Below are 11,616 nucleotides of genomic sequence, written 5' to 3'. Positions count from 1 at the left end.
CATTATTTGCATCAGGACAAAAACCCACACCGGAGTCCAAGGCTGATGAAATTCTGCAAATCTAATACCATGCTGTCAATCTCTGAAGGGTCTGGTAAATTTCTCTTCCATCTTCAGAGAAATCTTCTGAGGTATATTTGGCTGAGCAGAGATTATTTATCCCAGGCCCCCAGATATGTCCAATACTTTCCTTTATTGTGACTCGATTTGCATAGGCAATTCCAAAGCAGGCAAAATATATGCATTCCTCGGATAAACCAAAGGGAAACATGCAAATCCTTAGAGGAAATAAGCTGCATAAATCAATCACTTCCTCTTAGTTTATAGGAAGAGTACAGTTTATAGGAAAAGTACACAATACATACCACATTCGTTCAAGAGGTTTTTCTAGCGTAGCAATTCTTCCAGTATTCCTAAGAATTTGCATTAAAAAAAAAATTAGTTGTTCGCAATTGCAATCAGATTGCAAATAGTTTTATGAGATGACCTAAATACACTCAGTTCAATGTTAGATTAAAGTTAGATGAAGTAAATAGCCTATGTGCAAAACTGTATTCATTCCTGAATCTTGACTTTTCCATTTTGAATCAACAAAACTTCAAAGTGCTTAACTTTGACTTAATTGTACGCAGAAAGAATATATGTATAATTTGGAGAGGGGGAGGAAGCTAGGAAAGTGATTCAAAATAGATGTATTAACCATAAACAACTTCATCCTTAATGCAAAAAAAGTGCACCCATGCCAAACACATGCACAAAGGGGTGGGTTGCTTTGATAGTGTAATATAATCTTTTGGCCCCTGCCCCCACCCACCTCTGGAAATCTTTGGTGGAATTCTTATCAAAAAGTTAAGAAGTGTCTACATTTTGAGGTGTGACAGTGGCCAAAATCTGGGAAATGCAGAGTACTATTAAACTTGTATGCCTCTGAATCTCAATTGCTCTGGGCAGCTTACAACAAAGCATCAAATATTTTAACAAAAGGCTGTAGGCTCCCATATGTAACAACCCTTCTGTCCTTTCCTCACATCTCTGTATCTTGTGGAGCATTGCACATGGCCAACAGGTTTCAGGTTGCCCAGCTCTGGCATAGGACTAGCACAGGGGTGGGCAAACTACGGCCCGCGGGCCACATCCGGCCCGTTGGTCTGTCCAATCCGGCCCGCCCCTGAAAAAAAATCGCTGGGCGTGGCGTATTGCCCTGCGCCACGTGGCCCCCAAAGCTGCAAAGCAGTGCGGAGCGCTCTCGGGGTAGGAAAGAAAAGAAGAACTTTGCAAAGGCCTCGGCTGGGAGTTCGAAATCACCTTCGAGTGCAACCTCTCCGAAGGTGAGTCCCCGCCGATCCCCCTTTTTTTTCCGGGGCTTCCAGGCTTAAACTTTGCAAAGGCAAATTTTGCAGGCGGGAGCGTCTTCCGGCCGAGGAGCGGGAAGGGTTCCGCCCGGCGGGCGGGGCGGGCTGCTTGGAGCCACCTAAAGCTAGGCCGCTGCTGGTGGAGCCTTGCCCTGCCTTGGTGCCCCGTTTCCCAGCTCGGCGGTCCTGCTCGGGCGGCACTTTAAAAGCCTGCTCCCAGCAACTTCCCAGCAACTTGCAGCTTCCTTTTTCCTCACGGGCGCTCGCGCCTGGCCCTGAGCCACGCGGTGGAGGGGAAACCCGGAGCACCGCCGGGTCGCCTCCTCCAAGCAGCCCGCCCGCCCACCCGCCGGGCGGAACCCTTCCCGCTCCTTGGCGGGAAGACGCTCCCGCCTGCAAACTTTGCCTGTGCAAAGTTTAAGCCTGGAAGCCCCGGAAACCCGAGCAACTTCCCAGCAACTTTTGGCTTCCTTTTAACTCGAGGGTGCTCGCGTCTGGCCCCGAGCCGCACGGCGGAGGGGAAGCCCGGCGGGCGGGCGGGCTGCTTGGAGGAGGTGACCCGGCGGTGCTCCGGCAGCAGCAACAGGCAGTTCCGCCCGGGCTCCGCTCAGGTGTCCGGCTGGGGCTGTCAGGAGTTGCTACCGCCGGCGCAGCTCCACGCGGCTCCAGTCCCGCATTGCCTTGGGAAGGAAAAGACAAAACTAGGAGCCGCTGAGCCTGAGCCTCCGGTGCCGCTGCTGCTGTTGCAAAGCACCGCCGTGGCTCTTCCTTTTTGCCTTTCCCTTCCCGAGGCAATGCGGGACTGGAGCCGTGCGGAGCCGCGTCGGCGGTAGCAACTCCTGGCTCAGGGGGCCTCCGAGGGGAGGGGAAGGAGGAGAAGAGGGGGGGAAAGGGTGGGGGGGCGATTCCCAAAAAATCTTGTGCTGACCCGGCCCGTCTGTCAAATTTTAAAAGTCAATGCAGCCCCCGAGCCAAAAAGTTTGCCCACCCCTGGACTAGCAGCTACCAAATTCATGGATCATCTGAAATAAAGCTGTTTTGTTATTCATCTTTTAGTCATTAGTTAAAACTGAGCTCAGCAAGGTTGCCTCATTTATCAAGAGCTTTCTCTTGCCTCCCCATTTCATGACACCTATCTACATTACACTGATATGGATTACATACACTAAGGATACATAGAATGTATAAAGTAGTCTAGATATCAATAGTTTATATACACACACACACATATATAGTTTGATCGCATTACAAGCTAATTGCAGTTCTGTTAAATTTGGCATTAAGGTTGTTTCTTGGAAAATACTAGTGGCTAAAAGATGTTTCTTTAAGAGACTGACTAGTGCAAGGGTCTTCAAACACAGCAAGTTTAAGACTTGTGGACTTCAACTCCCAGAATTCCTGAGCTAACATGACTGGAGGAGGAATTCTGGGAGTTGAAGCCCACAAGTTTTAAAGCTGTCAAGTTTGAAGACCCCTGGACTAGTGGATGTGACTGCATTAGTGATGAGATTTATGTTCTATTTGGTGAGATTAAGAGTATAAAGATGAAATGTTGCAGCCAAGGAGGAGGGAGAGAGGGTGGGTCTAGGACAACTCGCTGTAGCCAATCTGCCACAGCCAACTCACTGTGGCCAACTCACCATGGGACATTGGTACAACTCACCAGGGCACAAGAATTACACTATTATCAAAGAAATGGTGGAATAGAATCATTAAACAAAGAAGGCAAAGAAAGGGAGGGACAAGATGAAATGTGAATGATTAATTTTTTTAAAAAAAATAATTAAATTGAATTGTTGATGTGTCCCATGGCAAGTAAGACGTGGCAAGTTGGCTACGGAGAGTTGACCAGTTCCAGGAGGGAGGCGGAGGATTTGTATCTGATCCAAAGACATCCTGTCAAGATTAAGGACTTTATAGTTTGATATTGCTTCACTTTCAAGCACACTAGGCTTTTATATTATAGTGATAGTTAAGCAACATGATAAAAGTTGGCAAAACATAGATATGTAGAACAGGAAAATCTAACCTACAGACTTCAGTCTACTTTAAATAATCCTGCTACAGATTACTGGACAAAACAGCTCACCAACTGGAACCAGAATGGACACAGAGGAATAGGCAACTGGAGGGAAGGAAGGAGGGGTAGCTCTAGTTAATTTTGATACTGGGCCCCCATATATTACTTTTCCTTTGATAGAAAAAATAAGTCTAACTATGGCTGAATGGATGATTGACCTCACAAACCATCTTGAACTTCACTAGCTTTTCCCACCAGATTAGCCTGATAATTAGTCGGTGGGGAAGAGATATCTGGTTACCAGTTTATAATTGCAATAGGAAACAATGAATTGCTAGGGGGAAAGAAGTAAGCCTCATTATCTCCTAGTAACCATTAGCAGGGAAATCAGTTATCTCCGACTGGATTGTTCAAAGGGAAAGGGAATACAGGCTTCCCACCCTCCTCGTGACCCTGTTTAAGTCAGTGGGTTTTTTTCCCCTTTTCTTTCGGGAAGCCATCCAACTGCAAGTGTGTGACTGAGAATGTTGGGGAGACTAAGAGAGTGATCGGGGAACGTTGTAGTTGTGTGCATATCACAATGCACCTATATCCCTTTAGTCCCTACTATAGATGCTCACAAACCCTGCCCTGCACTTCCCAGATTTTGGCCACTGTCACATGTCAAAACGTAGGTGCTTCCTAACATTTTGATAAGGATTCCACCCAAGATTTCCTGGGATGGAGGGAGAGGGAAGGGACCCAAAATGGCTGCATCAAAGCAACCGTCCCTTTGTGCATGTGTTAGGCATGGATGCATGTACAAAACAAGTGAGTCTTTGGGCTTCTTGGTGCTTTCTGAGCTTGGTGGTTTTCTTGTAGAAGTTTCATTACCAAACTACATAACAGCATCAATGCTAGCACTGTTGATGTGGCCTATTTTGTTAATGAAACTTCTGCAAGAAAACTACCAAGCTCAGAGAGCATCAAGGACCACACAGTTCAATCCTGAGCTAGAGATATTTTCTTCTTCTGCTACAGGTGGGTTTTCTTTTTTTCTTTTTTTGCTCCCTGTAGATGCTAATCCTGTTTTATTCCCTGTACAAAGGGAAAGGCAGTGAAAGCAATATTTAATCTACAGTATAATGTGTGTGAGAGGGAAGGGGCAGAGAGAGAGAGGGGAAGAGAGAAATTTGAACGTTGAATACACTGAATGCAAGATATTACTGCTTGATAATTCTTATTTTAACAGGCTACTCTTGAATTCTTCAATTAAGAATCCCCTTTGAGAATATTGCAACATATCCTTGCCCTCCTCATTATCTACTGGAAAAAGTTGTATTTTACATTATCATTAAATAAAAACAGAACTCCCTACTCTCACTTAAAGTCAGTTTGTGTTGCTAAGCAACATAACATCAGAGGAATTTTTTTAAAAAAGTATGAAAAAAAATTGCCAAAATACCTCAGGGAAAAGTTTTCTTTCCAACACCAATCATGCTTTAAGGAAAAACAAGGGAACTGCTTCAGGCATCAGATGCTAAAGAGGTGCCCTGAGAAGCTGGAGGCCAAACTTTTCCTGCTTCATCCCACAAAGTGACCCAGCCATCGTCAGCTGGAGATGTTGCCAAATTGTCAGTGTTGAACCCCTCCCCACAAACTGCCAGTTTAAATTAATTTTCCACATGTATAATAATAGGGCATCATCTCGTCCTTTGCCCCAGGCAACAAAGGTCTTGGATTGACTCTGATTAAATTCATTTTTCCCAAATGGAAAGTGTGATTGCATTCTCTTTCTGATGAAATTGTATACTTCTCATTTGGGACTGCGGAAATGGCTTTTTTTTTTTTTTAAAGAAAGCTTTCCAAATGGAGAGCAAAGTTACTACGACCTGGGATAGAGATTGAGATTGTAGAGTGAATTGCCCCTTAGAAAATTTTAGGAACAAATTTAAACTGCAGGCATCAGAGGAAAAAAAATTACAAAAGAGTTCTGGGGAAAAAAAGGGGGGGATGTGATTTCTCAAGTGAGGAAGATAGGGGTGGCCTGGATACTGCATATTCCGGATTGTAGCACACAGGAGAGAACTGTTATTGAAGCAAGGGGCAAATGATGTGATGAAACAACTTGTGTGAACTTTGATCTGGCAGATCTTCCTAGACTCTTGCACATCCCCTCCTTATGGAATTGGGGTTACACAGAAAATTTTTTCCTTGGGGATTCATCTTTATGTTTCTCAAGCACCAATAAGAAACAGTTGCATTTATTGCAAAGCAGGACTCTAAATGCTCTGATTTTTCTGAAGTTAGAAACCAGTAAATTAAACATAAAATAGGAATAGTATTTTATGTCAGAGCAAGGAGATATTCTTTGCAATCCAGTACAAAATAAAAATAAAAATTATGTTTACTCCTTGCTAGTAGGAAATTACTTTTCCAGAGTTGGGCAGGGAATGGATGATAACTCCTAGACCAAGGTTATCCAACCATGGGCCACTTTAGGACTTGTGGACTTCAACTCCCAGAATTCCCCAGCCAGCATGGGTAGGTGTCATGGCTGGCTGGGGAACCCTGGGAGTTGAAGTCCACAAGTCCTAAAGTGGCCCAAGGTCGGAGACTTCTGTCCTAGACTGAAGACTGTGACTGATTAGTAGACGCAAAACAAATTGAACTTGTTCCTGGCTCTATGAATTGGTGATCACGGTTTGAACAAACGAAATAAGAGGAGCACCCTATCCACCTGACATTATCCCTCCGAAACGCTGTCACCGTGGCGGGAATACCTTTCGTGGAGCAAGCGGCCCTAAACCCACGAAGGCAAAAGGCCTGGCGGCGTTTGGGAGACGAAGCTGGGAAAAGCGATTCGCAGCAACGGAGGAGGGCCTCTTTAAAACGCAAAGGCGTTTCCGGGATGGCGCGGCTCCTGTGGAGAACTCAGGCGGGGAGAAGCGGAGAAAAGGCAAAGAAGCGTCCACCTTCCCGCCCTGCGCTCTTCTTCAGCCTGGGATTCCCAACCCACTTGCCCGCATTAAAAAAAAAAGTACGGGAACAAGGATCCGTGCCGGCGGGTCCGGTCCGGTTGCCCTGGCGAGCTTTGTGCAACACCGTGGCGGATCGAAACCGTCCCTAAACACACACCCCCGCCCCCGCGCACTCCGCCCACGTTCCATGCCAGACCCGTTTGTCCTTGTAGCAAACTCGGCGGCGTTGCAAGGAGAAAGGCCTTCCTTGGGGAAACGCGCTCAGTGCGCAAGGGGCTAAACCCCTCCCGCTCCATGCGAGGGCATCTTTTGGAAGAAGAAAGCGGCCGGTCGGCCTGTCGTCCAGCCGGCTCGGTTCCAATACCAGGGGCTATACAAGGGCCCCTCCCTCCTCCCTCCACCAAGAACGCGTGAGGTAAGAGCCAATAGGTGGGGAGTCTCATTTGCATATTTCTCTTCACGCACTTAAGGCGCGGGGCAAGAGGAGCCGAGCGCGGAGTTAGCGTCTCCTTTGCTCTTCCCGCGGCGGCGCCCCGGTTAAAACTTGAGGAAACTTTTTTTTCTTCCCTTCCTTCCCTCCTCGTTCTTTGTCAACGAACGCTTCCCTTCCCACTGCACCGCCCGCCCTTCGCCCTTGTTTTCGGTCCGGGCCACCGGCCGCCTTTTTCCGAGCCATGTGTAGAAGACCAGTAGCGCTCCTGGCAGCCCTGTGGATGTGCCTCGTCGCGGTTTGCGGGAAGCCGGCTAGCCAGAACGCCGTGACCTCGTCAGGTAAGTACGGTTTCGGGTCGGCGTCCCGAGAGAGGTCGCCTCGCCTCTCCCACGAAAGGTGAGGCGGAAAAAAACCGCTTGCGAGGCTCAGGCTCGCCGTGGAAGGAGAAAAGGAGCCGAAGTGAGTCTGGAGTATATATAACAGGCTGCCGGGCAACGAAGGAAGGAAGGAAGGAAGGGAAGCCGAGAGAGGGGTACGACAAACGGAGGGTTCAATGGGCAGGGATGGCTAACGGGGCGGGGAATTGGGAGGGAGCCTGACAAGCCGGGGTCCCGACCAAGATTTGCAAAGCTTGCGGACTTTGCAGAGAGGGTTTGTTTCGGGACATTCGTTCCAGGAAGGAGGCGGCTAACACGAGGTTGCGCCCGGGACTGTGTAAAAAGGAAGAAGGGCAGAGCTTGTCGCACGTCCCCTGAATGAAACCTACTACCAGCCAGGGGTAGTGTCAGCCTCAGTGGCAGGGACTTGAAGGGCGACCTGGCTGCCTCTTTGCCTTGGGCTGCTGCTGCTGCTGCTGCTCTTGCAGCAGCAGCGAGCGGTCTGCGCTACCGAGAGTATTGACTTGGTATCAGGGGAGAGAGAGAGACGGAGGGCAGGTGCGCAAAACAGGTTCAGGTGGGTTGTATCAGGTTATTCTCTTCGGGGGGGAGGGGGCGTGGCCGAGTGGGACCACCAGAAGAGGGGAGGAGGACGGCCCAACGTTCAGAGGGCGGGCGAGAGGGGCGTGTTTTTCGTCAGCGTCCCCCCCCAAACGTGGCGGTCTCCCGGGGCTTGCAAGGGAAATGTCTTTCGACTGCCTGCGACCCGCGGAGCAATTTAGAGCCACGATTACGCGTCTTGCGGCGGCGGCGTCCCCGCGCGTCTTGAAATCCGTTCGTTCCGTTGCTTTAACAAAAAAAATACATGTTGCGGGCCTTGTGCGTTGCCCGTGAGGAGACTCGCGGCTCGCGAAAGCCCAAGTCCAGCGGCCGGTTCGGCAAAGGGGACGGCTTTCGTAACAGTTGGGAAAGCGGGAAAGCCCTGCCGAGAGGTGCTTGGACCGCTTGGCGCGGGCGGAGCCGTTTTGGCGCGCGTTTAGTTTTGAGTAGCGACGGGAAGGTGAGGCGCAACCTCTGTGTAGCCCGCGGCGTGTCCTTCGAAGGCAACCGGCGCTTCCTTCCGCCGGTTACTTCCCAGCCTCCTCGCGTGTTTAACCTCCCGCGGCGTCAGGAGAGGGCAGAAGCGGCTCAGCCAGTGCGCTCGCTGGCGTGGAGGAGGGCGGGGAAGGGGCCCGCCGAAAGAGAAGCTCGGCTCATGCTTGGTGACCGCTAGTAACTCCTCCGCTGAGGAGCCAGCCGGCGCAGGAATGCCTGGAACGTGGGCCAAGGTCACCCTGGTTCAGGGGGGCTGCTACGAGGCGGGGGAAGGGAGGGGAGGGGGCCGGCGAAACCAGAGCCGGTCGAGAGCGCTCCGGTTCCCCCAGGACCAGAAAAGGCTGGGCTGGGGCGCGTGGCGGCCTGGAGGATGAAAGCGCCTGGCACGGAAGGAGGCTTTTCAGGAAAAAAAATCTGCCTCTGAGGCAAGGCGGCGCGGAAGGACGAGAGCGGCGAGAAGCGGTTTCCCCCACGAGTGGGACTTTCCTGGCGGGAGCAAAACAATAAAAACAGGACGTTAGGAAGCGGGACTTCATTTATTTACTAGAACTGTTTGCCCTACGTGTTCCCGCAATGGTCGTGTGAAAATTCACATAACTTTTTGGCAAGAGAAAAAAAAAAGGGGTATTCTCAAGTCATCCAGGTCATAGTTGTCTCAAAGGTGCAGTTTCCCCAAGCAAATATTCTGCAGGGGGTTGTAAGAAAAACAAAAAGATTTAATCAAATGGTTTTCTAGTTGTTCCTGTTTAGCAGCCAAAACAATTTTTGTTTGGATGCATGCTATGCTAATACTTTACAGTCCTTTCTCCTTATTTGCCCTTTCGAAAGAATTTTGTGGTTCTCCCCTCCTTTTTTAAAGTTACAGTTTCAAGATTGTCTCCTTTCTCCCTCTCTTGCTAGTAAAATTGATTAGTTTTAGCAGAATAGAAATATACTGGGGAGGAGGTGCAGATGTATTAACCTAGTTCAAGGTTAAGGTGAACTAGTATATAGAGTAGTAGACTATACACAAGTTCCTAAAATAGGATAAAACGGTTGCCCTTTGGCTAAAACTGTAGTGGGAAAAGTAATACCCATTTAATAAAGCATAAAACATAACTGCAAAACAAATTTATATAAAAACAGTATATAACAGTGGGATATGCATGACTTGTTCTCATTGGACAGAAATTGAATGCTGAAGCACTAGTACAACTTCTCACAAATAAGAATCTACATAAGTTTTACTGGCACTTTGGCTTGCTACCTGATCCCCTATGTTGCAGATTCATTGCAATGTTTAACTTTATCTTGCAATGCCAGTGTAATCTCTTGTGCTGACTGGACTAATAATATTGCTTCTTCACTTCTACCTGTCTCCATATTCTGCAGTGCTATTGGCAATTTGTGTAACCTTACTCCTTCCCCCCCAAATGTGCACATTTCAGAAATTTTTTAAAAGCAGCTGATATCCTCTGAATGCAGCAGCCTGAAAAGCCTATCAAAGAGATGTATTTTGTCAGATTATCAGGATTTGGGAGCCATTTGCAATGGTACCTAGAAAAAAGCTGCTTATGAAAGAATTTTGTGAAATATTGAGGTTTTCATCTTCTGCTATATAGAAGTCCAAATATTTTTTTTAAGTTTTAGTAGGCTTTTCAGAAGTTGTAGAGAAGCTGAGGGCTATTATCAGTGGAGTGAGGATATGGTATGTACACCCTTGTGTGTGGAGATGGTATCAGGAATGGATCTATCACCGTTGTATGGTGCTAGTACTATTAGAAAGAAATTATTCTTCTGTTATCACCTGGAATTACCATCATAACCTTGGTTATATGTTTGTGAATAATCATTAGCATTCAATTTGGGATAAGAACCATATTTAGGCAAGATCATGTATCATCCATGATCATAGGTCCCTAACATTTTTTTAGATCCTCCAACAGTGTAACTATCACCATTATCACTGAATCTATCTATCTTGCTGCTGGTTAACCTCTTCTTTTTCCTTCCACCGTTGCCAGTGTCAAAGCCTTCTCTAGAAGACAGGTGCAGCACCCTGGTACACCCATGTAAAAGCATAGTTTTATAAGCTACACTTACTTCCAGTTGTCTTCTGGATGCAGTCCAAGGTGCTTATCGTCACCTCTGAAAGCCTGTATGTTGTAGGTCTGCGTCACTTTAGGACTGCCTATCTCCAGTGGTTTCTGTACCTCCCACCAGATTCAATGGGGTGGGCGTGGGTAATGTCGGTCTCCTCTGGTATAGTCTGGTTGGACCTTGGAGATGCTTCTTTTCTGCAGGCATTACGTAATTGGCGCCAAGCATTTGCAATTAGTAGTATGCCCCTAGGCATGTTATGTGGTCAGGATGCATTTTGCTTACAGAATGGCTCTGTATTGTAGTGTGTTTAGTTGACTTTGCTCTTGTTTTCATTAACAGTTATCCTAGATTGACATGAATGGCCTTATAAAGTCTTTAAATTCATACAATTCAGTGACTTCTGTCTATACGGGATTAAGTTAGAATCAAGGCATGAACAGGTTATGTATCTGCTTACTCTGCCACTGAAGTTTTAAATAACCCATGTACAATATGTTTAGCTGAAATATGAAAAGTTTGTGCCCACTTGATTTTGGAATTTGCCTGTTCAAGGTTTCATATTCATATGAATTTGAATGTGTTCATATATAATTTCATATAATTTGAATGCACCAACATTCTTTCAAATCTGCTGAATGCTGCTTCATATCACTGCAGTGTGTTTGCTTTTATTTTATTTTATAAGTCCTGCCTATTTCACCAGCTGGCTGAAGTGGATAGAAAAGTATCCATACATCACTTCTAACATTCCATACTAAGCTGGGATTGTATACATTAAAACATCAGAAACTGGGAATAAGAGAGATGAGAGTACTTTAGTTAAGCATAGAAAATATGCAAAGGTTTTCATAATCCCTTTTGCAAATATATGAACTGCAAATAAGTTAAGCACCATTCCTCAAGGATTAGTTTTAGGACTGGTTCAACACCATACTTCATTTGGTGGACTTTGTTCCTAATTAATGGAGCTAAGGGTTAGCAGCATTATACACTTTGAATTGGAGAATTGGATTCACCAAGATCTGGTATTTTGCGAGTTATATAAATTCGGTTTAACAAGTTGGGTAAGTCAAATTAATGAGATTACTCTGCAGAAAGTTAACAGTATTTTATGTGATGTGTGATATACAGGGGTGGGATTCTACTGGTTCTGCCCGGCTCTGTAGAACTGGTAGCTCTGAAGAGCAGCAGACATAGAACCAGCAAAATGTAAATCACGGAACCGGTAGTTAGACCGGTCGGATCCCATCCCTGGTGATATACATATGCTTTGCTATGATAAAATGCAACATAATTT

The 11,616-nt window shown here is 46.8% G+C and overlaps 1 protein-coding gene across 5 annotated transcripts in view; it reads left to right on the top strand.

Annotated features, from left to right (window-relative positions):
- Window positions 1–6,066: 6,066 nt before the first annotated feature.
- Window positions 6,067–11,616, top strand: part of LPL (lipoprotein lipase) — a 31,065-nt gene continuing 25,515 nt past the window's right edge. The window contains exons 1-2 of one of the 5 annotated variants that reach the window (XM_087957489.1): window positions 7,880–7,976; window positions 10,659–10,759. Coding sequence is in view for 1 of the 5 variants with exons in the window: in XM_026680608.2 (XP_026536393.1) it covers window positions 7,007–7,103 (97 nt within the window). In the remaining 4 variants the exon portion in view is untranslated. Of the gene's footprint in view, window positions 6,748–6,823; window positions 7,104–7,513; window positions 7,720–7,879; window positions 7,977–8,220; window positions 8,471–10,658; window positions 10,760–11,616 lie in introns of those variants that run through there. The other 4 variants (XM_087957488.1, XM_026680608.2, XM_087957491.1 and 1 more) reach the window with 4 other exon arrangements.

Source organism: Notechis scutatus, chromosome 2 (genome assembly GCF_049901735.1).
Source record: "Notechis scutatus isolate UNSWTSFEM ecotype Mainland chromosome 2, rNotScu1.2, whole genome shotgun sequence".
Lineage (NCBI taxonomy): Eukaryota > Metazoa > Chordata > Lepidosauria > Squamata > Elapidae > Notechis > Notechis scutatus.
Note: the sequence above shows the minus strand (reverse complement) of the source record. Positions and strands in the feature narration are given on the sequence as shown.